We start from the raw sequence: 27,550 nt of genomic DNA on the forward strand, positions 1-27,550 counted from the left end.
CTCAGACTGGAGAAGATGAGTGATTTTAAAGAAGAGGAAGAGGACACATCCTCAGTCTCTAGCTGTCTGTCTCTGAAGAGTGAGCGGTCTGAAGAGGAACCTCCAGACTTCAGTGTTGAACCTGGACCCTCAGACAGGAAGTAAGAGTCTGTTTCTACTGTGACCTGAAGAGGATTCAGCTTTTATGTAATCTGATAATCTAACCTTTTTTTGAATGACCGCAGTAAATGATCGTAGAGTAGCAACGTTTAATGAACTCTTGTTCCTTTGCATCTTCAGCGTTAGTAAATGATCTACTGGTGAAATCATCCTCACACTCTACATGTTGGACTTTGTGTTAACTCAAGCTAATAAAATACAAACATGTAAAATGTTTCACTCTCAAATGAATTGTAACAACAGGACTGAAAGTTCAAAACAAGTCGCAAAATCTTGAATCGGGTAAACAGACCGAAGTAAAAATCTGCTCTTTGCAAGAACTAATAATGTTTAAAACATGTGTTTTCTTTACATACACAGAGCAGGGTCTCCAGCCCCCAGCTGTCTGTCTCTGAAGAGTGACCGGTCTAGAAACTTTCCTCCACTCTTCAGTGATGAACCTGGACCCTCAGACACAAAGTAAGACTCTGTTTCTACTGTAACCTGAAGAGGATTCAGCTTTTATGTAATCTGATAATATAAACTGCTTTTGTTTTAATATAATCACATGAGCGCAGTACAGAAACACAGTAGAAGACAGTAAATAAGTGGTTAATATTAACATGGCGAGCAGGGTGTGTTTAACATTAGCATATCTACCACAAAAGCTCTTTCCTCAGAGCGACATGCTCCTCACTGATGTCTTCCTGCCACTCCCTGCACCCAGGTCATCAGCGATAGTAATTAATCTACTATAGTGAAATCATTCTCACACTCAACATGTAGGACTTTGTTTAGGTAAAGCTAAAAAATTACAAACATTTTAAACTTGTAATCCTCACAAATCCCTGGTAACTACAGAAACCCACAAACACAACTTCAAAACAGAAAGTTGAGGGCAAGTCTAAACATCTTTAATCAGGTAATGCTGCTCTTATGAAGAACTAATGATGTGTAAAACATGTGTTGTTTCCACAGACAGAGAGCAGGGTCTCCAGCCCCCAGCTGTCTGTCTCTGAAGAGTGACGGGTCTAAGTGGCAACCTATAAACTTCAGTGATGAACCTGGACCCTCAGACACAAAGTAAGAGTCTGTTTCTACTGTAACCTGACCTGAAGAGGTAATAATATGTAATGTAATGTAATGGGATCATATAAACTGCTATATTTATAATAAATACAGAAGGGCAGTATATTACAGGAACACAGTAAGTTTAGTTAAGTTTTAAAATAGTACAGTGTAAAAATGCAATAGAGGACAGTGAACATTACCCAAGGATATTTCAATTTTACAACAATACATCCATTTTTTTAAATTGTTATCAAGCCTTCATCTTTTCTTTTTTAGAACAAGGGTTTCTGCCTAGTGTAAGCCTCAGCATCTTTTTTAATGTATTTTTCAGATGGTTAATAATAAGAGTAATAACTTGTTGAGGAGGTTGTGTTTAACACTAGGAAGTGGTTGAGAGAGAACGAGACACACATTGACACAGAGAGAGACATAGATTCATACAAACACACACACATTTGAATACTTTATTTGGTTCCACAAATTATATTACATAGACAGGGAATCAAATATATTGGGGCTAAGCAGCTCAGAGCACTTAGGGGAACACATAGCACCTCCTTCTCCACACGGCTAAGCAGCAGCCTTAAGGGAACACATAGCACCTCCTTCTCCACACGGCTAAGCAGCAGCCTTAAGGGAACACATAGCATCTCCTTCTCCACATGGCTAAGCTGCAGCCTTAAGGGAACACATAGCACCTCCTTCTCCACACGGCTAAGCAGCAGCCTTAAGGGAACACATAGCACCTCCTTCTCCACACGGCTAAGCTGCAGCTTTAAGGAAACACATAGCACCTCCTTCTCCACACGGCTAAGCAGCAGCCTTAAGGGAACACATAGCACCTCCTTCTCCACACGGCTAAGCTGCAGCCTTAAGGGAACACATAGCACCTCCTTCTCCACACGGCTAAGCAGCAGCCTTAAGGGAACACATAGCACCTCCTTCTCCACTCGGCAAAGCAGCAGCCTTAAGGGAACACATAGCACCTCCTTCTCCACTCGGCTAAGCAGCAGCCTTAAGGGAACACATAGCACCTCCTTCTCCACTCGGCTAAGCAGCAGCCTTAAGGGAACACATAGCACCTCCTTCTCCACTCGGCTAAGCAGCAGCTTTAAGGAAACACATAGCACCTCCTTCTCCACACGGCTAAGCTGCAGCCTTAAGGGAACACATAGCACCTCCTTCTCCACATGGCTAAGCAGCAGCCTTAAGGGAACACATAGCACCTCCTTCTCCACTCGGCTAAGCAGCAGCCTTAAGGGAACACATAGCACCTCCTTCTCCACTCGGCTAAGCAGCAGCCTTAAGGGAACACATAGCACCTCCTTCTCCACTCGGCTAAGCAGCAGCTTTAAGGAAACACATAGCACCTCCTTCTCCACTCGGCTAAGCAGCAGCCTTAAGGGAACACATAGCACCTCCTTCTCCACTCGGCTAAGCAGCACAGAACACTTAGGGGAACACATAGCACCTCCTTCTCCACACGGCTAAGCTGCAGCTTTAAGGAAACACATAGCACCTCCTTCTCCACACGGCTAAGCTGCAGCCTTAAGGGAACACATAGCACCTCCTCCACACGGCTAAGCAGCAGCCTTAAGGGAACACATAGCACCTCCTTCTCCACACGGCTAAGCTGCAGCCTTAAGGGAACACATAGCACCTCCTTCTCCACTCGGCTAAGCAGCAGCCTTAAGGGAACACATAGCACCTCCTTCTCCACTCGGCTAAGCAGCACAGAACACTTAGGGGAACACATAGCACCTCCTTCTCCACACGGCTAAGCTGCAGCTTTAAGGAAACACATAGCACCTCCTTCTCCACACGGCTAAGCTGCAGCCTTAAGGGAACACATAGCACCTCCTCCACACGGCTAAGCAGCAGCCTTAAGGGAACACATAGCACCTCCTTCTCCACACGGCTAAGCTGCAGCCTTAAGGGAACACATAGCACCTCCTTCTCCACTCGGCTAAGCTGCAGCTTAAGGGAACACATAGCACCTCCTTCTCCACTCGGCTAAGCAGCAGCCTTAAGGGAACACATAGCACCTCCTTCTCCACTCAGCTAAGCAGCAGCCTTAAGGGAACACATAGCACCTCCTTCTCCACTCGGCTAAGCAGCAGCCTTAAGGGAACACATAGCACCTCCTTCTCCACTCGGCTAAGCAGCAGCTTTAAGGAAACACATAGCACCTCCTTCTCCACTCGGCTAAGCAACAGCCTTAAAGAAACACATAGCACCTCCTTCTCCACTCGGCTAAGCAGCAGCCTTAAGGGAACACATAGCATCTCCTTCTCCACACGGCTAAGCTGCAGCCTTAAGGGAACACATAGCACCTCCTTCTCCACTCGGCTAATCAACAGCCTTAAGGAAACACATAGCACCTCCTTCTCCACACGGCTAAGCTGCAGCCTTAAGGGAACACATAGCACCTCCTTCTCCACATGGCTAAGCAGCAGCCTTAAGGGAACACATAGCACCTCCTTCTCCACACGGCTAAGCTGCAGCCTTAAGGGAACACATAGCATCTCCTTCTCCACACGGCTAAGCAGCAGCCTTAAGGGAACACATAGCACCTCCTTCTCCACACGGCTAAGCTGCAGCTTTAAGGGAACACATAGCACCTCCTTCTCCACTCGGCTAAGCAGCAGCTTTAAGGAAACACATAGCACCTCCTTCTCCACACGGCTAAGCAGCAGCCTTAAGGGAACACATAGCACCTCCTTCTCCACTCGGCTAAGCAGCAGCCTTAAGGGAACACATAGCACCTCCTTCTCCACACGGCTAAGCTGCAGCTTTAAGGAAACACATAGCACCTCCTTCTCCACACGGCTAAGCTGCAGCCTTAAGGGAACACATAGCATCTCCTTCTCCACTCGGCTAAGCTGCAGCTTTAAGGAAACACATAGCACCTCCTTCTCCACACGGCTAAGCTGCAGCCTTAAGGGAACACATAGCACCTCCTTCTCCACATGGCTAAGCAGCAGCTTTAAGGAAACACATAGCACCTCCTTCTCCACACGGCTAAGCAGCAGCTTTAAGGAAACACATAGCACCTCCTTCTCCACACGGCTAAGCTGCAGCCTTAAGGGAACACATAGCACCTCCTTCTCCACACGGCTAAGCAGCACAGAACACTTAGGGGAACACATAGCACCTCCTTCTCCACACGGCTAAGCTGCAGCTTTAAGGGAACACATAGCACCTCCTTCTCCACATGGCTAAGCTGCAGCCTTAAGGGAACACATAGCACCTCCTTCTCCACACGGCTAAGCTGCACAGCCTACTTCTAATATTAGCACCTCCCTGTGGTTGGTGTCAACAAAAACAACATCAGGTGTATTTGGGATGTTAGAAAAGACATCATTGGTAAAACCAAACCATTCTGGTAGCACTCTAGCGTGCTTGTACATTGCTGCGCTAGATGGTAAGATGTTTCGTACCGCATCAGACACAATGTCCACAATACGGTCATGACGGGCTATGTACAGGCGTTTGTATGCATTACATCCATTTGTTATGTGTGCAATGGATTCTAGGTGTTGTTGTGAATCCTGATGGTTTAAACAGAATGGAGTGTGAATGCGAGGGTACCAGGTGGACAGATTGTACTTAGTGGGTAATACCTGCAGTCTTGCTTTGATGGTAAATGTCAGAACATCCTCACCAACAGCGGCGTTCTTAAACACTGAGTGTGAGACTGAGTGGTCAGCAAACCCCAAACAGGCTAGCTTTCCCTGTAGTCTGAGTCCACACCAGTGCTGCCTGATCTCAGACTGCTTCGTGCTGAGCAGAACACTCCTTGCAGAGTCTCTGTGCAGTTCCACAGTCTCTTCCTGAGGTGTTGTGATGTCGGCCTTCACAACCACACTGGGGTCTGTGATCAGTTCATCAGAGACAGGGACTTCAGTCTGTGTGTTGAGTCTTGTCCATTTCAGCTGGACTCCAGTCCGATTGCAGAGGTCATTGAGATCTGGCCAGTCAGACCAGACCCCGAAGCCCTTGGCCTGAGAGTCCAGTTTCCCAGAGTCTTTCCTCCTGAAGCCGAGGAAGTTGTTCTGGTCTGCGCTGGCCAGGGGGATCTTCCTTCTTTGTAGATCCAGCAGGAGAAGCCCTGGCCATTTCTCTTACGGTGACATCATCATTGTTAAGCATGTGAATCAGGTGGGCTAGCCTGGTGGCTATGTAGGTCCACTCGACATTGGGGACTCCCAGCCCCCCCTCTCCACATGGGAGACAGATGATGCCCCGTGTGGAGTGTGTGTTGAGGCCCACCCACTTTCTGACCAGCTGGACAGTTTTGTTTGTCATTTCTCTCAGTGCCTTGAGAGGGATGTGTACATTGGCAAAGAGATGTTGAATTATTTTATTTTTTTATACTTTGTTTTTATTGAAAATAATTGCACTGAATTCCAAACGTGCATAATATCATTTAACTTTGACATTCGAAAATTCAATTTCAATTTGCATCCATATGTTGAGGCGCAACTCAAAAATGAAATAAAAATGAAAAATAAACGACTGTCCAAAAGAGCCCTTGTCGGGAGTTTAAATCTCAATGGTTTCCTGGATTATCTTGTCCAATGTGTTTTTCTTCTTCTCTATATAATGTCCATCCTTTCCACTGGTCTTCCATTTTTGGTAGACTTAGTCTCAACCGATGTGTCAGTTTTTCCATTATGTAGATTTCCTCTACTATCTCCATCCATTGTCCTTGGGTAGGGATATCCACTTGCCCCCATTTCCTTGTGATGGCTTTCTTGCCGGCTATCAACAACACTTTAACCAAGCATCTATCTCTTGGTTGTATATCATTTTCCGTAAAATTACCCAAATAAAGAATGATAAAACTCTTAGGGAAATATATCCAATTATCTTTTGTACTACTTTATGAACCATTCCCCAAAACGTTAATATTTTGTGACATTTCCAAAAGACATGTGAATGATCTGCTTCTGCTGTTCCACATTCCCTCCAGCATGGTGACTTTACATTTGAGTATCTGTTTTTAACCTTGGGTGTTATAAAAAAACTAGGGCTGTCAAACGATTAAAATTTGTAATCAGATTAATCACAGCTTAAACATTAATTAATCATGATTAATCACCATTCGAACTATGTCCAAAATATGCCATTTATTTATGTATATTGTTGTGGGAATGGAAAGATAAATGAAAGAAGGCGGATATATCCATTTAACACAGTATCTATGTTTATTATAACATTTTTCTGCGTGTCAAAATGAAAGACAGCCCACACTCCTATCAATCATCAAACCGTGGGGTCTTAATTCATTACGTGTTGATTTCTATCAACGGGGGAGTACTTCAGGAAAGCCGACAGAGGGGGGGGGGGCGGCGGCGGATAGTGGAGTACTTCGTGACCACAGAGTGTGAACGTTGTGATCAGCTGTTTTAGCGCAGTTCTCCAGTGAAGGGGGGGGAGTCTCCCTCCGCAGCCGGTTGGCGTAGTTTGGGCACAATTCCGTTGTACAGACCGACGTTAACAGCAGCCCTGTCTGTGCACACGGAGACCGACACTGTCGTCCGGCGGTGATCTAACCGTCTTCTGGAAAAGCTTCACAAGTACGTCGGTACGCAAATGCGCTTTGTGACACAAGTGACGGTACGCATTTTAGATTACGCACATAACCTGCGTACCACTTATGTGCACCCCTGTACTACAGCAAAAGTATTCATACCCTGGCGCTGCCACTGGTGGCACGTATGGGGCGGGCCATTCTGCACATGCGTTAAATACGTTAAATATTTTAACGCAATTAATTCAAAAAATTAATTACCGCCGTTAACGCGATAACTTTGACAGCACTAAAAAAAACGGATCAGATTTTTCCAAGAGAACGCCCTCCATATCCACAAACTGGTGGATGATTGGTGTATTCTCCACATGTTTTGCCATTCATTATTTTCAATTTTCGTGTTGAATTCTGATTCCTGATTCCTTGCAGCTACATCTGCAAGGAATTTCTCTGTGGCCTGAAGTGCGTCACTCTTTGCTTTGAAAAAGTAAACAAACACTGCCCCTGTATACACATCTGTGAAAGACTGCATATATTTAAAGCCACCTATGGACTCATTATTTACTGGACCGGCTAGATCTGTGTTAACTAGCTCAAGTGGTGTCTTTACTTTTTCTGTGGGACCTCTGTTCCTTGTTTGAGTGAACTTTCCCTTTATACACACATCACATTCTTTGTTAGGTCTATGCTTTTCACCGTTAATGTGCATGCCTACTGTTACCGCCTGCAGCTTCAGTATATCCTCGTAATTACAATGACCCATGATCTCATGCCATGTCTGAATATCATGACTGACATTACACACATCATTTTCATTACATTCTGTTTGTAGATAATACATTCTCTTGTACACCTCAATGTTAAATCTCGTACCGTCAGGCTCCACAGGAACATCGTTACCTTCATTGAAGAACACCTTGGCACCATTTGCAGCAGCAGATTTTTACAGAAAATAGTTATTGGGGGAACGAGGGTATGTAGAGGGCGTTCTTCAACGTCACTGTACACCGGCGCCCCTCACTGTCTATGAGGCATACCTGTGTGTCTCCTCTCCCGTGCGCCAACCCGAAAGTGCGCTTCCCGTCTGCCAGCTCCATGCTGTGTCTCTCCGGCTCGAAGGTGCTGTCAAAGTTCTTGAATCGGTTCCTGTCGTTGATAATGTGGGACGACGCACCTGTGTCCACGATCAGTCCCTTCCTTTGGGCCTGCTGCTGCTGCGACCGGCTGGCGTATGCTGTCTGCGCCCCGAAGGTGAAGTCCTCTCTTCCCGCTGCTCTCCGGGCGTCGTCTCGACTCGCCTCACTTCCACCGCTGCCGCCATCTTGTCCACAGCCGCCATCTTGCACGCGCGCGTACCGAGCGTTCTGTTCGCGCTTCTTTCTACACACTCTGTCTGCGTGTCCCGAAGTTTTACAGAAACTACACCAAACAGTTTTTGTGCAATTATCTTTTCGGTTACCCTTTTCTCCACATCGCCAACACGCCATCTCCGTCGGGGGTCCGGTCTTTTTCTTTGGCGCTGCCCGGGCCTTCATTACCCTTTCTCCCGCCTCCTCGGCGACCGGGTCTGAGTCTTCTGAGGCCTCGAAGTTCCGCAACTTGGCCTTGAACTCCCCCAGCGACATGTCCGCTGAACCGTGCGTCACCAACAGTGTGAACGGTTTATACATCTCCGGTAGTCCCCTCATAACCATCGCCATCATTAGTCCATCGCTCGGTGCGTCTCCTGCACTTTTGAGCGCTGTGATGATCTGTTCCGCCCTGATGACGTATTCAGTCAGTCTCTATGTTAGCTTTCTTCAGCGCGGTCAATGTTATATACAGGGATACAATCCGGGGCCTACCTCTGCCGATGTAGTGTTCTCTTAACACTTTTAGACTCTCTCGGCCTTTGTCCTTTGTGTCCCGGAATATCAGCCCCAAGCTTGTGTTGTCTAGGAGTGGTGCTAGTTCGCAGTATGCGTCGGCGTTCAGCTTAGTATCCAGGGCTCGCGCGGCCTCCGTTATTTCTCCCGTGAGGCCCGTCAAAATTGTCTTTTTCAGCCCGACTCCGTGCATACAGCACAACATCCGCTCTTCCCAGAGCTCGTATTCTTCTGCCCTTCCGTCAAACGTGGGCCACTTGCTTCTGCCTCTGGTCGCAATCTTTTGATTGTAGCTTAGCTTAGCTGCCCGTTAGCTTTAGCGTCCCGCGGTTTTCCCGCCGCTAAACTAGCCTAAACTTTTCAGCTAACTAGCTATCGTTATTTCGCTCTTCCGTGATCTGGGCCCATAACCTGTTGACAGAGTCACATGTATAGCAATAAACTGGTCATGACGACGAGGTCTTCTTTAGCCTTAACTGGCGTGGTTTATTTTCATATGTGCATTGCACCACTTGACCTGCTCTCCATGAGAGCTAGAGAGAGAGAGATAGAAGGGGAGGGAACAATCCCTTATATCTGATACCTGACGTCAGCTACAATAGCTGCGCCTCCTTACGCCTATAGCGCCCTCTTACTGTGGAACAGTTATAATGCAGTTACATGCAGACATATTAATACTTACACTTAACAATTCCCATTTTTCTTTTATATATGTGGTTCAATATTTGTTCATTGTTAGTGCTTGATATAGTACAGATATAATCCTAATTTTTTTTCCTCCATACGAATTGATTATAGTCTGAATCAATTCATTCACGTCCTTGGAGGGTGTTCCCCTGATGTGTCTTCTATAATAATCCCTTAGTTGTAGATATCTAAAGAAGTCATGTTTCCCTAAATCGTATTTATCTTTCATATCCTGAAAACTCTCTAGTTCCCCTTTCTTCTCCAAAGTGCACCATGCTGTGATTCCCTTGGTCACCCACCGTTTGAAACATTCGTCTTGTCTTGCTGGTACAAAGTTACTGTCAAATGCTACCCATTTCAATATATTTATGTCTTCTTGTATTTTGTGAATTTTTACTATTTTAAACCATACCTCCAGTGTGAATAATGTAATTATTGATTTTTAATTTTTTTGTATCTGTCCTTATCTCCTATAATACTCTGAATAGGGTATTCTCCAAATGCTCTTTCCATTTCTTTCCATTTAGCTGTATAATCTGGTTTACACCAGCAAACTATGTATCTCAACTGGGCAGCATAGAAGTATTCTTTCAGATTCGGGAGGCCCATACCCCCTTTATCCTTTGGGAGTTGGAGGGTTTTATATCTGACTGGGTTTTTTACCTCCCCAAATAAACCTAGATATTATCCTATCCCAATTTGTGAATTGATTTTGAGCGACATTTATTGGTAGGGACTGGAATAGGTATAGAAGCTTTGGTAATATATTCATCCTGACTGTCTCAATTCTTGAACTAAAATCCAGTGGTAGAGTAGACCCTCTGTCTATATCTTTTTGAATCTCCTCATTGATCTTGCCATAATTTGCTTTGAATAATTGAGATGTTCCTTTAGTGATGTAAATCCCCAAATATTTGATTTTCTTTAGATTTCAATTAAAATTAAACAATTCTTTGATCTCTGTTGATGGAGTATAGTTAAGAGCAAGTACCTGTGTTTTTGAGACATTAATCTTATATCCTGAGAGATGACCATATGATTCAAGCAGCTTCATCAGTACTGGGAGTGATGTATTTGGTTGCTCGAGGAATGCCACTACGTCATCAGCAAATAGCCCCACCTTGTGTTCACTACCATTCATCACCACTCCTGTAATTCCCTCTTTTTGGCGGATTGCTTGAGCTAGAGGCTCAATGAATAGGGCAAATAGAGCTGGTGACAGGCAGCAACCTTGTCTAGTCGATCTCTGTAAGCCAAATCTTTCAGATAAGTTTCCATTTATTTTAATTCTAGCAGTAGATCGTTGATACAGTGTTTTTATGCATTGAATTGATTTATTATTGAATCCTAGTCGTTCTAACACTGTATACAAAAAAGCCCAATTCACCCGATCGAATGCTTTTTCTGCGTCTATGCTTACCAATAAAGTATCTTGTTTTGTCCTTTTTGCTTGTTCTACTATATGCAGTGTCCGATATTGTCCTGGGTCTGGCGTTCCCTCATAAATCCTGTTTGGTCTTCTTCTATTAAATCGTCTATGAAGGTGCTCAATCGTTTAGAAATAATGGTTGTATAGATTTTGTAGTCTACATTTAATATCGAAATAGGCCTATAGTTCCCACAGAATTCCTTATCCCTTCCCGGTTTTGGAATGACTGATATGATTGCTTCAGTCCATGATGGCGGCATCTTATTATTTTGGAGAGTCCAATTGAAGGATGCCAGGAGAAACGGTGCCATTTCATCTCTAAACTGCTTATACCATTCTGCAGGGTATCCATCGCTACCTGGAGACTTGTTATTTTTTAACGTATTTATTGCATCTATAACCTCTTTTAATGTAATATCAGCTGTTAATGTATCATTTTGTAAACTGCCAATTGATGGTAAATCCAGTGAATTTAGATAGGTTCTAATTTCTTCTTCTGTTGCAGATGGAGGCTGTGAATATAAATCTTTGTAGTATCCCAGAAATATGTTCTCTATATTTTCTGGTATGCATGATAACTCGTTTGTATAAGGGTCTCTAATTTTATGTATATGACTAATTGCTTGCTGTTTGCGTATTCGTTTTGCCAATAATTGAGTGGCCCTCGGGCCCGTTTCACAATAGGTTTGTTTCATATATCTGTTCCTTTTCTCGACTTCATCCAGTAATAGATCATTTATCTCTGCCTTCACCAACTCCATTTGACCCAACACCACTGCATCCTCCGTAGTCTGATGTTCCCTCTCCAATTCTCTTAGTTTTTCCGTACACTTTCCAAATGTTTCTGATTTAATCCTTTTCATATATGCTGTTTCCGCTATCAACCTCCCCCTAATGACCACCTTCATGGCATCCCAAAATATTGTTGGGTCGACTGCTCCATTGTCGTTCTCTTCTACATATCTCTGAATTTCTGCCTTAATCCTAATCTTTCTCTGTTCACAGTTTAATAGTCCTAGATTAAGTCTCCAGACTGTATTTCGTCTCCTACTATTAAGACACATTTCTAAATATAATGGGTTATGGTCTGACAGGTCTGCCCCTCCTATCCTACATTCCTTCACTCTGTATATATCAGTCTTATCCATTAGAAAGTAATCTATCCTTGTATGGACTTTATCTGCTGCTGAATAATGAGTGTAATCCCTTTCCTGTAGGTGTAACTCTCTCCATATGTCAATCATCCCCATCTCACCTAATGACAAGTTTACAAATCTAGATAACTGCGATTTGGTTCTTTTGAGACTAGTCGTGTCTATATTATGGTTCAACACCACATTAAAATCTCCCCCACAGATTAAGATTCCCTCCGATTCAGCAGCTATAATATCAAACAAAGATTAAAAAAAATATGTATCGCTTTCAGGAGGGGCATAAACATTTATCAATGTTATAGGTCCATTTTCTATTCTGCCCTTCACTATAATGTACCTTCCTTCCTTGTGCCTGATTTCCTTATCATAATCAAATTGGATTTTGTTTGATATTAACGTTACAACTCCCCTTCTGTGACCTTCTTTATAGGAGCTGTAATATGAGTGTCTATAACCATATCTCTTTAATTTCTCATGTTCCAAATATGTTAAATGAGTCTCTTGGAGGAATATAATTTGCACATTTTCCTTTTTCAACTTTGTCATAACCTTTTCTCTCTTCTTTGGTATGTTAAGACCATTCACATTTAGCGACAGTATCTTAGTGTTAACCATTTATGTGTATTGGTAGGTTATTCTTCTGGTATGCTCCCTCTGAGCTCTGGGCTAAACAGTCGTTAACAAAACACACATAAACATAAAACAAAAAAGGCTTCCAACCCTGGGGTTCTAACATCCCCAATTCCCCTTTGATGGGTGCAGGGGAAATCCTCTCGTAAGAGGGCCCCTCTCTAGACTTGAGACTATACCCAACTCGTAGAGTTACGTGCTGTCTCGGCATGTCCAACATTAACACTGGCCTACCTCTCTCCGTTGGTATCCGATACAATACAAAAAAAAGCCTGTATATTTCTTCAATCCTCAATGAAAGTTATTCAAGCAAAACAGTCCTACAGCTGTACGCTTTCCATTTTTGCAACATTTCTCTCGCTCGGCGCGCTGAGTCGTGTCTTCCTTCCTTTCCCCTGACTCGTTGCCAGACCGGTTGCGCCCTCCTCTCCTCCACAGGTGCGGCGGCTCCGCCTGGTACCTCCATCTCGAGTCCCCTCTCCCTCATGTCCCTGGCGGCGTCTATGGCGTCGTCATAGGTCTTCACTCCGGCTTCCCAATAAATGCGTATTTTAGCGAGTGGTGTCTGGAAACGTATTCCTTTGTCCTTCAATACCTTCTTGAGGCCCAGATATGACTTTCTTTTCTGGACCACTGCGGTTGCATAGTCGTGGTCAAAGAATATGCGTTTGCCCCCTACACTAATTTTCTTCTGCCATGCTTTCTTAAGAATGACTTATTTCGTTTCGAATTGCAGGAAATTGACCACTATTGACCTGGGGGTAGCGGTCGGAGGCGGCTTTTGAGCGAGGGCTCTGTGCGCTCTTTGAATGTTGAGATTAATAACGTTCCCCTCCTGTAGCTCCAGCTCAGTGCTCAGGAGTTGCTCCACGTATTTGGTAACCGACTCCCCCTCTGTTTCCTCTGGCACCCCGAATGTTCTGATATTATTCCTCCTTGATCTTCCTTCAAGGTCCACCATTTTTTCCTGTATCTGGTGCGTCTGATTCGACATTTCAATCATTTTTTCTTTCGCCTCCGACTGCCACTCCTCTAGCTCTGCTATGCGCCTGGGCTTCGGTCATGTGTGTTTTCTGCGTCTGTAGTTCACCATTATTCTCTGTAAACTTTCGCTCTATTTCCTCCCGAAGATTAGCGATTTCCTCCTTCATTTCACTTTTTAGTTCGTCTTTAAAATGTGTTAGGTCTTGTCGCAGCTCCTGTTTGAGTTCTTTTATTTCTTTGGAGATAGTTGCCAGCCTGGCTCGCAGTGTCTCGGAATGGCCCGTCTCCGTCATTTGAGCTTCTTCGTCCTCGTGTCCGTTGTTTTCTTGCTTCGAGTTTTCTGTCACTCCTGGTTGATCTTTCGCTGTTTCTTGTTTTCTGTTATTTCTTCGGCTACTTCGTCTGATCCCTCTCCTCATTTCCTGGTTTTAGGTATCGAGTTGAGCATTTATGAGGGTTTATTGTGTTCAACTTGCGAGAGGTAGAAGATAGTGTTGCTACTCACGTCGCCATCTTCCCGCCAACCTCCAAGAGATGTTGAATTTTAGCCAAAGCCACCTCTCTCACAGCCTGGAATTTCATGAGGACGGGGAGAGGGGACAAGTTCATCAAGTGGAGACGTTGGAGAAACTCTGTAGTGAGCTCCTCGACCTGCTCCCCCCACTCGCCAGCGATGTTAAACCTGTGGCCAAGGTATGGGTAGGTCTCATTACGAGAATACACCTTAATGGGTTGGCTCATTACAAGAAAGGAGGGGGGCTTGTCGTTCTTGGCCTTATACCAGCGGTTGCCTCCACTGCGGCGCTCATGGAGTACGGCACACTTAGCTTGCTTCACCTCCAGCCCTGACCAATGGAGGAACTCATCAGTGCGTGCCAGCATGTTAATGATGACATCCTCTTGTCGTGATGACACCTGCACGTCGTCAGCGTATCCCTGAACAGGATTTGGGGATTTGACATGCAAAGGAGCGCACTGGTAAATCCACTTCATCCATTGGTTGAGTGCTAGGATGAAGTTCACGGCACTCCAGGGACAGCCAGTTTTTATTCCCACCTTCAGTGCAATCGGCTCTGTGAGCTGCTGCCCACAGATAACCTGGAGAAATTAACCTTGGAACACACACACACACACACACACACGCACGCACGCACGCACACACACACACACAGACATCCTGTACACACACACACAGCCTGAACAACACACACTTGAACACACACTGACAGCTCTTTCCTCACAGCTACATGTTCCTCACTGATGTCTCCCTGCCGGTATCTGCTCCCAGGGTTTAGACCTGACACAAAGCTAATTTTCCGCATGGTGGGATAAGATGCAAAGTACATTTTATTTATTTAACCTTTATTTAACCAGATAAAAAAGCATTGAGATAAAATCTCACAATGCAAAGACACAAATGTGTGCCTAGCCTAGAAGGAGGCAAAGACATGCAATGAGTGTTACCCACGTATAGCCGCAACTTGACCATTTATTCGAGAGACTTTTGTGACGCTCTGTTGCGAAAGCCTGTCAGTGTTGAGATTCTGCTACTGTCGTGACTGAAGTGCTGAAGATGAATCAGTAAAGGGAAACACATCAACACCCCGAGCTCTACAGTTCCTCATATTCAAAACAGGCCACTGCTCCTATGCAGTATGTACATTTCCCCTCTTCTTTTTTTTAATCGATGTTATAAATGTATGTGTAAACCAGAGTCTATGATACACACAATAGTTGCTGCTGTATTTATGACTAGATTAAGTTGAGCTACAATGTTAGCTTAGCCTAGTTTTAGTCAAACCAATCTCCATTCAGAAATTTCAAAAGTGTTTTGCGTGGTACTGACATACCTGACAAACCATTAACTCAGGCTTCTTACAAATCAGTAACATTATGTAGTTATTTTCATATCATGTGACTTGCTAAATACGTTGAACTTGCTGTGTCCAACTTTGAAATTATGTTATGAATCCAGATGTTTGGTTTCTTAACTAATAATAAACCAATTATCTACCAAGCTCTATAAAGGATGTGTTCATCTCAACAGACTGAAGAGGAAAACAACCGGAACAAAAGCTGGACTGCAGAGAGCCAGTCAGACCAGCACTGTACAGAGTAAGTATGAACATCTGTGTGCTGGGGTCTTCATGTCAGAAATCAGGATTCTTCCTGTTTTATTGTTGTTGTTTTTTTTAACTCTCACGTTTCCTTCTCTTCCAGCAGAACGTGGTCTGCAGGAGGTTCTAGATGAACATAGGCTCAGTCTGAGGAGGAGATGTGAACGTGTGACTGAAGGAACTGATCAAAGTGAAACCCTCCTCAACAGCATCTTCACTGAGCTCTACATCACACAAGGCCAGAGTGAAGAGGTTAATACCCAGCATGAGGTGAGGCAGCTGGAGACAGCTTCCAAGAAGGAGACCCTCCATGACACTCCAATCAAGTGCCAGGACATCTTCAAAGCCTTACCTGACCAACAGACTCCCATCAGAGCGGTCCTGACCAATGGAGTCGCTGGAGTTGGAAAAAGCTTCTCAGTGCAGAAGTTCACTCTGGACTGGGCCGAGGGTTTGGGGAACCAAGATGTCAGTCTGGTGATCCCGCTCTCCTTCAGGGAGCTGAACCTGATCAAAGGTAAGCAGTACAGTCTTCTCAGGCTGCTCCATGTTTTCCATCCCCCCTTACAGAAGGTCACAGCAGAGCAGCTGGCTGTCTGCAAAGTGCTGCTCATCTTTGACGGCCTGGATGAAAGCAGACTTTCTCTGGACTTCAGAAACAATGAGGTTGTGTCTGATGTCTCACAGCAGTCCTCAGTCAACGTGCTGCTGACAAACCTCATCAGGGGGAAGCTGCTTCCCTCGGCTCTCGTCTGGATAACTTCCAGACCTGCAGCAGCCAATCAGATCCCTCCTGAGTGTGTGGACAGGGTGACAGAAGTACGAGGCTTCACTGACGCCCAGAAGGAGGAGTACTTCAGGAGGAGATCGAGTGATGAAGACCTGTCCAGCAGAATCATCTCTCACATCAAGAGCTCCAGGAGCCTCCACATCATGTGCATGATCCCAGTCTTCTGCTGGATCACTGCTGCAGTTCTGGACCACATGTTGACTACAGACCAGAGAGGAGAGCTGCCCCAGACCCTCACTGACATGTACTCACACTTCCTGCTGGTCCAGACCAAGAGGAAGAAGCAGAAGTATGAAGAGGGACATGAGACGAGTCCACAGAAGCTGACGGAGGCTGACAGGGAGCTTCTTCTGAAGCTGGGGAGGCTGGCGTTTGAACATCTGGAGAAAGGAGACATCATGTTCTACCAAGAAGACCTGCAGCGCTGTGGTCTTGGTGTCACCGAGGCCTTGGTGCACTCAGGAGTTTGTACACAGATCTTCAAAAGAGAGAGTGTGATCTTCCAGAAAACAGTCTACTGCTTTGTTCATCTGAGCATTCAGGAGTTTCTGGCTGCAGTCTACATGTTGCACTGTTACACCAACAGAGACACAGCGGTACTGAAGAACTTCCTGCAGAGAGGCTATAGCAACAGGTATAACAGAGATCAGGATTACCCATCCCTGGATGTCTTCCTGGAGGGCGCCATGGAGAAATTCCTCAGAAGTGAAAATGGCCACCTGGACCTGTTTATCCGTTTTCTCCACGGCCTCTCTCTGGAGTCCAACCAGAGACTCTTAGGAGGCCTGCTGGGTCGCACAGACAACAGACCAGAAACCATCCAGAGAGCCATCAACAACCTGAAGAAAATGAGCAGTTCTTCCTTTCCTGACAGGAGCATCAACATCTTCCACTGTCTGACAGAGATGAAGGACCACTCAGTACATCATGAGATCACAGAGTTCCTGAAGTCAGGGAACAGATCAGAGAAGGAACTCTCTGTGATCCACTGCTCTGCTCTGGCCTACATGCTGCAGATGTCAGAGGAGGTTCTGGATGAGTTGGACCTGAAGAAGTACAAAACATCACAGGAGGGACGACGGAGACTGATTCCAGCTGTGAGGAACTGCAGGAAGGCCAAGTGAGTCCAGATGTGATTAACTTTATTAATAAGTGCAGATCAAAAGTTTATACCTTCAAATAAACACTATAACATTGTTGCTGTTTTAAATACTCAGAGCAAAATTAAATGATAAGAGAGATTTTTATAGATATCAGGGAAATCAATTTATATAATTATTATCTAAGTTTATATTACATTGTTGCAGTTTCTTCATCATTTAATCAGACACACAGGTAATACCTGATTTATATTTCATCTCTATACTTAAGAGTTTAAAATAGGATCTATATCTTTTCCCTCCAATAACACCGATTGGATAATGTTTGAATGGTAATACACTGATAACATCTCACTTATGTAATATATATATATTATATAGATCAGGGTTTCCGCTAGGATTTTTTCTCGCCGGTCAAATGTCCGGACAGAATTTATTTTACCGGACAAATTTGAAACTTAGCGGTCATGTTTCAATAATAATAATAAGAATTGTGTAGCAGAGTTTCCGTTAGCAGGTAATTACGGACTATGACCGGATATGCTGATGTTTAAAACTCAGTTAATGGGAGTCATTTTTATATTGCTTCAGTCTATAATCGTAACAGATCGAAAAAAAATTCAGATTCATTTTTCAATAAATGATTCCGCAAACAACAAACAACATAATTATTACATTCAAATAAACTACTTTTAGTAGATGAAGTAAATTATTCAAAAATTAACTTTGAATAATAACACGGGAGAAACGGATGCTCTCTTTTCCTCTCTCCCTCTCTCTCTCCTGACAGCCCTTCAGTTTCTCATGCAGCTCGCTAAACAGTGGGCGGGGCTTCAGGTGATTATGCAGCAGCTGATCTGATCTCTCTCTCTCGAGTCCGGTTATACTTCACTCGCGTTTATGTCCATATCGATCAGATCCAGCTCTCCTGATCGGCCTTTATAGAGAGCACCGATCAAATTATTAAGAGTGAATATCGGCCGATAATGATCGGCGGCCAATCGATAGGAGCATCGGACATTTTGACTGGCAGGTTTTGAATTTACCGGTTTTTATTACATTTTACCAGCTAAAAAACGGTAATTACCGGCTAACGGAAACCCTGATATAGATATATATTACATAATAGAGATAATTATTACAAATATTATAACCTAATTGGTTTAATAATTGTGTTTTATTGGACGCCCTCATCAGTCATGTACATCCAAATATTAATTATTTTTACATTTAAATATGAACAATCTCTAATATTGTCATGGCATGTGTTTTATTGCAGTTCTGTTTGGCAACACCACTGACAGTAAAGGGTAGCCAGCAAAGACAACTTTTTCTTTATTAGGGCCTGAGCACGAAGTGTGCGAAGACCTATTGTTATTCACATGTTTATTATTATTTTTCCTATTTTTCTGCAGTTTCAACCTGTTTTTGAGGGGGTTACGACACTATTCATGTAGCGACGTTTGGCAACGCCACCAGGACGGGTGAAAATGTTTACATTCTGGAGTCGATGGGTTAAAAATGTCCAACATGCTCGCTAGCGCCACCTATGAACATTCCCTTTTTCGAGAAATGTACATAGTCGCAGCGTAAGTCTGACGGACCTGACATTTTGCACACTTATCCGGGTGGACCTCCTCTACATATTATCCTCTTGTATCCCTAAGCTCCGCCTACTTTGTTTTTTTTGTAATTAGCATAATGTTCAAAACAGTGAAATATTACCTTAAATGTCAATTTCTTGTTTTCCAACACCAAACTTAGTGTACAGCATCAGTGGAGGGTCACACACATTACCATAGGAAATGAGAACGTTGTGTGGAAAACTGTGGCCGACATAAATTAAAACGTATTAGCAAAAAGGTGTGGCTTAGACATAAATGCTCATAATTCATCAACAATGTATCCAAATATGACAAATGCTGGTGGATAGGTTCAGTCTGTCTTGGGGAATAGGCACACCAAAGCATGTTCATTTTGGACTATAGGGGGTGCCAAAAACACAACAAATGTATACCTCAAGAACGGATGGACGACATATATATATTTTGTCATAGATATACTGGCAGGATGAGTATACACTGAGATTTAAAGTGTCGCAACCAATGACGAATGTGGGCGTGACCTACAGACTTTTTTCTCGAAATCGAAGGGTTAAAAACGCTTACCGACCCATAACTTTGTGTAAAATTGAGTTACGTTCTTAAAACTTGGAACACACGTGACAGCCCACCAGCTTTTCCAGACTGTACAACAAAATCGTACGTTTTTAGCAAATACGGCTCGGTAGCGCCCCCTATTGTGTGGTAGTCACATATAGTTTCTCCAAACTACCCGTATCTTGGCACAGACATTTTGAAAAATGTGTGTTTTAAGCGCGTTTTCGCACACTTCTCCTAGGGAGGTGATCGGAAAAATTTCAAACCAGGACAAGATCAGTCCATATCCAATGTGATGCTAAATTGCGAATGAATAGTCGACTGCTCAAATGGGGAGCTCGTAAGCTAACGGAGAATATACCATTTTTGACGATTTAAATGTCACAAAATTGCTAAAATGAGCTTCGGACGCAAAACTTGGAACACACGTCACAGCCCACAACCTTTTCCAGACTGTATAAAAAAAATCGAACGTTTTTGTAAACCAGCTCAGTAGCGCCCCCTATTGTGCGATAGTCACATACAGTTTCTCCAAACTACCCGAATCTTGCCACAGACATTCCTCATGGAATTGCGGACATATTTCAAAATGGCTTCCATTAGCCCCGCCCCCCAGAAAGTCGGCCATTTTGAAAAATCGGCGTTATTCATTTTAAGTGATTTTCGCAAACACCTCCTAGGGAAAAGATCGGAAAAATTCCAGTCCAGGACAAGTTCAGCCCATATCCAATATCATGTTAAATTGCGAATAAAACAGTTGCTATCTCAATCGGGGCGGTCGTAAGCTAACAGAGAATGTACCATTTTTGACGATTTGCATGTAGCAAATTACTCCAAAGTACTCGTATATGGTTGTTCCAAAATGCACGACACGTTGTATACACATTGCTCTTATGATTGCGGACATCTTTCAAATTGCCTTCCATTTGGCCCGGCCCTCAGAAAGTCGGCCATTTAGAAAAATATGCAGTTTCCATGCCTTTTCTGCACATTTTTGCAAAGGCCTCCTAGGGAAATGGCCGGAAAATGTCCATTCCATGACAAGTTCAGCCCATATCCAATGCGATGCTACATTACAAAGGAATAGTCAGTCGCTGGAACGGGGAGCTCACAGGCTAGAATGTACCATTTTCCAATATTTAGATAAGCTACTCTGCCTCAGAGTCCTGCACGGGTCTGATTTTCAAGACTCGCTCCCGCCCCGCACCCGCGACGTGCAATACCAAACCCGCCCCGCTACCCGCACATATTGCCAATTAGTTCCGCAACCCGACCCGACCCGCATAGCCTATATATGAGCAGTGAAAACGTGCAATTATTAACACACGCAGTTGCATATTTGTCTCAAAAAGCGTGGGATGTTGGTTATTTTCTCCATCTAGGATGACACCAAAAGCCTCCCAGACGTTGGATTTAGCTCTTGAGGAAGTGTTATTGAAAATGCTGTATTCTCCGCTAGAGAGCTTCACCTCAGCCATTTCGAATGTGGCGCGCACAGCAGGGTGCGAACTGGAGGGGAGCAGGGGGAGCTATAGCTCCCCTAGTGGTGACATGAGCTCCCCTGGGAACATGGTTTGTGAAATTTGGGGGGAGCTCTCTAAAATACTGATATGATGACCAAATAAATTCCATTTTGGGCATGTTTTTTTTTCAAAGGTGTAAAATAAGTGAAATAAAATTATATTTAGAGTTTATGATTCATGAAAAAAGTGTCGCCTGCTTGCACGCTGCCCGCAGCTCCACCCACTACCCACTCACTCACAAGCTCGTTTAGTTAGCACTGCATGTTTACCAGGCATTGTTGCTGCTGCTGACATGTCGAAAAGAAAAAAACAACTTACCTTGGGCAATTTCTTTAAAAAGACGGCCAAACAACCTGATCAAGAAGACCAACCGAATGTAGCTGGTGGTAGCACATCGTACGTTGTGACTGCTGCTACAACAGAACCGAGAGGGAGGGAGCTAACGTCAGTGCTAGTGCTAACTTGACAGCTAACGTTAACTTGGGGGCTGAAGAGACACAAGAAGACGAGCCGTTGTGTGTGTGGCGTCGTGTCTCTCCAGGCAGTGAGAGGGTTGTGTTGTGCTATAGCTGTATTATTAATATTAATATTGTTCATGGTTGGTGCCGCTGGCTGCTCTTATCGCGTGTGTTCGGCTCTGTGTAGGCTACAGCCATAATAGGCTATAGCCCATGTGAAACAATGTAGCCTGTTTTTGAGTCATTTTAAGTTGATTTAATTAAACAGTCAAACGTTACATTGGTGGTCCGTGGATTATTTATTATCAAGTTGATTGAAGTTTGCGTAGCCCATACATGCTCGTGAAATCTGTTGACATGAACATGATCCATCGGGACGTTTCATGTAAATGTAGACCTGTGGCACCACCCCGTGTGCAACAGATTTTCTCTTTATAATAGGCTGTTGCTATTAATGCACGGATCAGCATTCCCCCCCCGCAAAAAAAAAAAAAATCCCGGCAGGACTCTGCTCTGCCTTCCACATCATCTGTCTCACACACACACACACACACACACACACACACACACACACACACACACACCACACACACACACACACACACACACACACACACACACACACACACACACACACACACACACACACACCCCCACCCCCACCCCCACACACACACACCCACACACACAACACATACACACACACACACACACTCAAACAAACTCACACACTGCTGGCAATGATGTTGAGTGTTAGTCCAGCATCTCCCTCTGCTGGCGGCACATGCAATTACAACAGACACATATACACTCCATAACACACACATACAGCTCTTAAAGCATATCTACTAAAGCAGGCATCCTCAAACTACGGACTCCGGTCCGGATCCGGACCGAACCACCACTGTCTCCGGACTCTGAGCAAATTATACTTTTCATATGTATTATCTCTCTGTATTATATGTGAGACATCGCCACAACGCATTCGCAACGAGTCAAAATTCTCCGCTATGTCCACTGCAAACAGCGCTCTACATGTCTGACTGTTCCACTGTGTTCCACCTGTGTGTGTCAACGCTTTGGTCCAATCACATTCAGCATCCAGTCAGCGTTTTTTCCCCCCAAACAATCTGCGAATCAGAGGCACAGTAGGGCGGGTCTTCGCGGACTGCGGGTGGGAAAAATGTGTGTGTCTCTTTCAACCTGTCTAAGTCAGAGCGAGAATTAAAAAAAAAAATTCAGAGCGAGAGTTAACAGCTCATCTAGTTCCATATGTACTGTAGCTAGTAGCCTAGTTTCACCTACCGGGGTGGCAACTGACACCCTCAAAATAGGCCTTGCCACCCCAGCTGCCACCCCAGCTGCCAGCTTTGTTTTGAAAGAAAAGTTGTGGCTCATCGGACATTTATGAGAGAAAGTCTCTAATGTCCGAGTGCAAGTGAATGCAGCACAAGATGCACGTCATGTAACCCCTCCCCCGGTCCTGGCTCGAGCGTGGACATATGATTGCCGGCGATTTCATTTTGAACTGGACGGCGCAAAACGAGAAGCATTCGGACCCAAGCGCTGAAGGAATGAGGTGTTTGCGGTCTGACAGAGAAGAGACTGTCAGTGTGGCTGTACTCAGCATTGAATCAAAACGCACTAAAGCTGTTGATCTTAATACGTTTGTGAGGCGTTTTGCTGAACAAAATGGTAATCGCCGCATTCAGCTGTAATAGACATGCCAACTTGATGCTCTGCTCACGGATGAGCATACACAACTATTAAGATGATGACCTTACGTGTGTAAATATATTGTTTTCTTTGAGAGGGTCTGCCCCCAAAAAACTGTTTTATGTCCTGAGAAAGTCAAATCAGACGGTGTGTAAAACTACACTGCCCAGCCAAAAAAAAGTAACCACTTTGATTTAACTAGGCCAGCAGGTAAAGACTTTCCACTGGATAATAACTGAGTATAAAAGAATGCATGTCTGAAGTGATGGAGACCATGTTGAAGGCAAACAAAAAGAGGAAATAACAGGTAAAATCAAGCAAATCCCCCTCTCAGATTCCACAGCAACCAGAAGAACATAAATACTGGCTGGTGATTTGATTCATCAGCTTTGTGATGGAATGAAAAATGCACAGTGCATTTCCTTAGCTGTGGTGGTGAGTCCACTGACACCACTGACAATGCTCAGTTGCTAGTGTTTGTGAGTTTTTATGATGAGGCAAAGGGGGAGTTTGTTGAAGATGTGTTGGGCCTGACGAACCTCAGTGGACACACAAGGGGGCAAGACATTTATAAAGCAATAATGGGAATGCTGAATGAAAGAGGGTGCAGCTGCCTTTATTCATAACTGTGCAGCTCTTACACTGCGACTCTGAGGGGTCAAGCACAGACACAATAACAATGAAAACTGCTGCATACAGATTATTTTTGTTTTTGCAACCTCGTGTTAAGAATCTTGTTGCAATTGTTTAAAAGTTTGAATGACCGTAATAAACGGACCTTTGTCTTATTGAAACATTTATTTTGGACCTTTAAGATTTGTATTTGAGTACCCCTGTACTAAAGCATACAAATAAAGTGTGTAATGTAGGCCTGTTACATATATTATACACACTATTCTGCTTTCTGCACTGGCCTCAGCAGCTCTTCTCACTGTAAATGTCGGCTCACAATTAAAGCAGTTGTATTAAAAACGTACATAGCCTAATATCCAGAGGAGATGCGTTTATTGAGTAAACAAACGGTCAAGGGCAGAAAGTCTGCACAACCCACTGCACCACACGCCACGGTTATTGCTCCTCCAGACAGCCTCCGCGATAATCGATCGTCGACGAGCCTTTACAGAAATGTGTTTTCCTTCGAGGCGGCGCGCCCACATACGTTTGCGGGTCGCTGCCGGAGGACTGAGGAGTCCGGGACGCGAACATTTGAGAAATTACAAACGGCTCATTTCGGAGGACTCGCGCGCGTCTGCTTGACGGCGGGACGACCGGTGACCCTCCCCTACATGCGCTCGGACGCGAAGGCCCACCCACAACTGTGTGCACTAGGGCTGTGCATCTTCACTGGTCTCACGATTCGATTCGATTACGATTATCCTGTCAACGATTCGATTCATTTCGATATCCCGATGCATCCCGATGCATCACGATTCATACCAATGCGTTGCATCCTCAATTTTCTATATTACTGCACATGGCTTATTTTTCATCAATGCATACATGCAGTAAATACATATGAACTCTCTTTTCATTATTTAGAAAGTGCTTCAGAAAATCAATAACATAAATGTCTTGACATTCATTTATAAACCAAAATAAATCAATTGTATAGGTCTAGCCTCCCTATATCTGTGTGTGAAGTTGTTCCATCCTCAAAAACATAAAAATAATGCTTCTGCAGTCTAGCTGCAGCTTCTAGCAACAGTCTTCTGTTAAAGAAAGGACACTGAATGTCCTGAATGAGGCATCACACACAGGACTTGAGTCTGAACACAGCAGACAACAGGAGTATTTACAACAGCATATAACAACTAAAATAGTGCATGTGGGTGCACACTCACATTCTCTGTCTTACTGTTACATAAATCCCATGAATGTATGAGATTAAGTTAGCTTCATTATATCTCAGTGATTAAGTGAATAATAAAGTTTCTACCGGGTCACTGTCAGCCTGTTACTCATTATTTTCAGGGAGGGGGCGGGGCTTAGAGGAACAGAGGAGACGGTGATCGCGGGAGCTTTTTTCCTCCTGCCTTCACAAACTTTACACACGTATCGTCTGAAAATTGCTAGAGGACATTCATACTTTGCAATCCAAGACTTAATTAAATCCACCAAAAACCTGACATGATTGTAACGCGATTATTTTTGAAAAACATAAATCCCTGTGCCGCAGCGACACGGAGTGATTCAAAGCGGGTCCTTCTGCTGTTGGTTCTGGACTGGTGTTCTTGTGTTGGTGGATAAAGCAGACTGCTCCGTGTTTGGTGTTGCTGTGCCGGTGTCACGTCTGTTCCCTGATCTCTACGTCACCGACCGATTTGATATTAAAGTGACAGAAAAAAAAACGTTATAGTAAAGCCGCGGCCGGAAAATCAGGAAGCAACGTTACTACGCTATAACCGATTATCTTCCGTCACTGCATCGATACCGAATCGTCCACGTCCGCATCGCAATGCATCGTAGAAACGATTATTTTCAACACCCCTAGTGTGCACGTCTGTGACCGCAGTTTTAATTAAGATTATTATTTGAATATTTGTTAAATGCATTAGATTACATTTACTATATATTTTTTGTGAATTAAACTTGGTTTTAAAACATGTTAATTTGGTCAATTAATAAGTTAATTTAAGTCTCACTTTGCTGTCAATAAATATACGCCATAATGGAGGATATGACATGCATGTCTATATATTGCTGGTCAATGGGACACATCTTTTTGTTGTATTGGATTACACCGATCACTAGGGATGTAACGATATATCGAATATCGCGATATCGTGGTAAATAAATGTCTCAATACCGTCGTGAGACTGACAAAATATACCGCATTTTTTTTAAACCTTTATTGAACCAGATGGTCCCATTGAGATCATCAATCTCTTTTTCAAGGGAGGCCTGTCCAACATGCCAACAAGTAGGTTACAACATGAACATAAAACAACAGAACACAAAAGGACATCGTATGTACAGGGCTACATGTACACACCTAGAGACATGGACAAGTACCAACAGTATATTTATATCTCGCCCTGTCAATAAGCCTCACCTTCTTGGCAAAAACTGTATTGTTTTTGAAGTGGTGGAGAGACAATGCACAGTTTGACCCACTGCTGTCACCCATGGCCAAAGCATATCTCTCTGTCCCAGCAACATCAGTACCAAGCGAGAGAGTTGTTTCCACAGCAGGGGATTTTGCAAACGCCCAAACATCCCAGCTTCTACCTGGAAATGTGGACATGCTCATATTCCTAAAAGATAACCTTGATGACGCTGAGTGAGTGAGTTAGAGTTGAGTTACTTGAAAAACTAAAGTGAAACTTGATTTATTCTATTGCAGGGTCTGATTATTATATTGTTGACACTTTATTTAAGAAAAAAAGAAGAAAAAAAAAAAAAATTACAACAAATACAATTTTACATTTTTTTCCTTTATTTTTCAATATCGCGATAAATATCGTACCGTGGACTTTTTATCGCGAAATTATCGTACCGTGAGTTTTTGGTATCGTTACATCCCTACCGATCACTCCTTCTGTTACTTTTGAATGTAGGAAGTTTATGTTGGTATGTCTGGATCGCAATATAAATATTATGTGATGCAACGGTACATCTATCCCGGCAATTGTTTGGAAAGAAATTGAGGCGAGTCAAAACCCACAACCCAGACGAAGGACAGTGGCTTTTTATTTTAGAACTGGACTAAAACGCCACTACAATATTACAATGGATTGTCCTATATTGTGTTAAGAGGCACAATCCACTACCCATGCAGAGAATACTCCTTATCGCGATACTAATCCACATCAAAATATAGGAACTACTGTCATTCCAAATATAACTGGAAAACAGCAATGGGGGGCTGACAATGCATATACTATATATATATATATATATATATACACAATGTATAATAACATATATAGCATACCATAGGAATATTATATAATGTTTTTATAATAAGTATTTTTGTAATATGTGTCCTGACAGACTCTCTGGCTGTGGACTCTCAAAGACTCACTGGGAAGTCGTGGCCTCAGCTCTGAAGTCCAACCCCTCCTATCTGAGAGATCTGGACCTGAGTTACAACGATGTGCAGGATTCAGATGTGAAGCTGCTGTGTTCTGGACTAAAGAGTCCAAACTGCAGACTGGAGGCTCTCAGGTCAGTTCACTCACTGTAGTTTTTTA

At 43.7% G+C, this 27,550-nt stretch overlaps 1 protein-coding gene across 2 annotated transcripts; it reads left to right on the forward strand.

Moving 5' to 3' along the window:
• LOC117534510 (protein NLRC3-like) lies at positions 1 to 27,550 on the forward strand. Of its 2 annotated transcripts, none has more exons than XM_034198719.1 (6): positions 1 to 140; positions 520 to 618; positions 1,117 to 1,221; positions 15,542 to 15,609; positions 15,715 to 17,521; positions 27,351 to 27,550. In XM_034198719.1, exons 1-6 carry the CDS (start codon positions 16 to 18, stop codon positions 27,541 to 27,543), a joined length of 2,397 nt encoding a protein of 798 aa, XP_034054610.1. In that variant the 5' UTR covers positions 1 to 15; the 3' UTR covers positions 27,544 to 27,550. The 2 variants fall into 2 exon arrangements, with proteins under 2 accessions (XP_034054610.1, XP_034054612.1); XM_034198721.1 differs by having other exon boundaries at positions 15,718 to 17,521.

The sequence above is a fragment of the Gymnodraco acuticeps genome, unplaced genomic scaffold, assembly GCF_902827175.1.
Source record: "Gymnodraco acuticeps unplaced genomic scaffold, fGymAcu1.1, whole genome shotgun sequence".
NCBI lineage: Eukaryota > Metazoa > Chordata > Actinopteri > Perciformes > Bathydraconidae > Gymnodraco > Gymnodraco acuticeps.

Bases quoted from the DNA above. Each gene is read 5' to 3' on its own strand.
- LOC117534510 (XM_034198719.1), top strand. From the start codon at position 16: ATGAGTGATTTTAAAGAAGAGGAAGAGGACACATCCTCAGTCTCTAGC. The intron at 1,222-15,541 runs GTAAGAGTCTGT...TCATCTCAACAG, and splicing joins CCTGGACCCTCAGACACAAA to ACTGAAGAGGAAAACAACCG. The intron at 17,522-27,350 runs GTGAGTCCAGAT...GTGTCCTGACAG, and splicing joins AGGAACTGCAGGAAGGCCAA to ACTCTCTGGCTGTGGACTCT.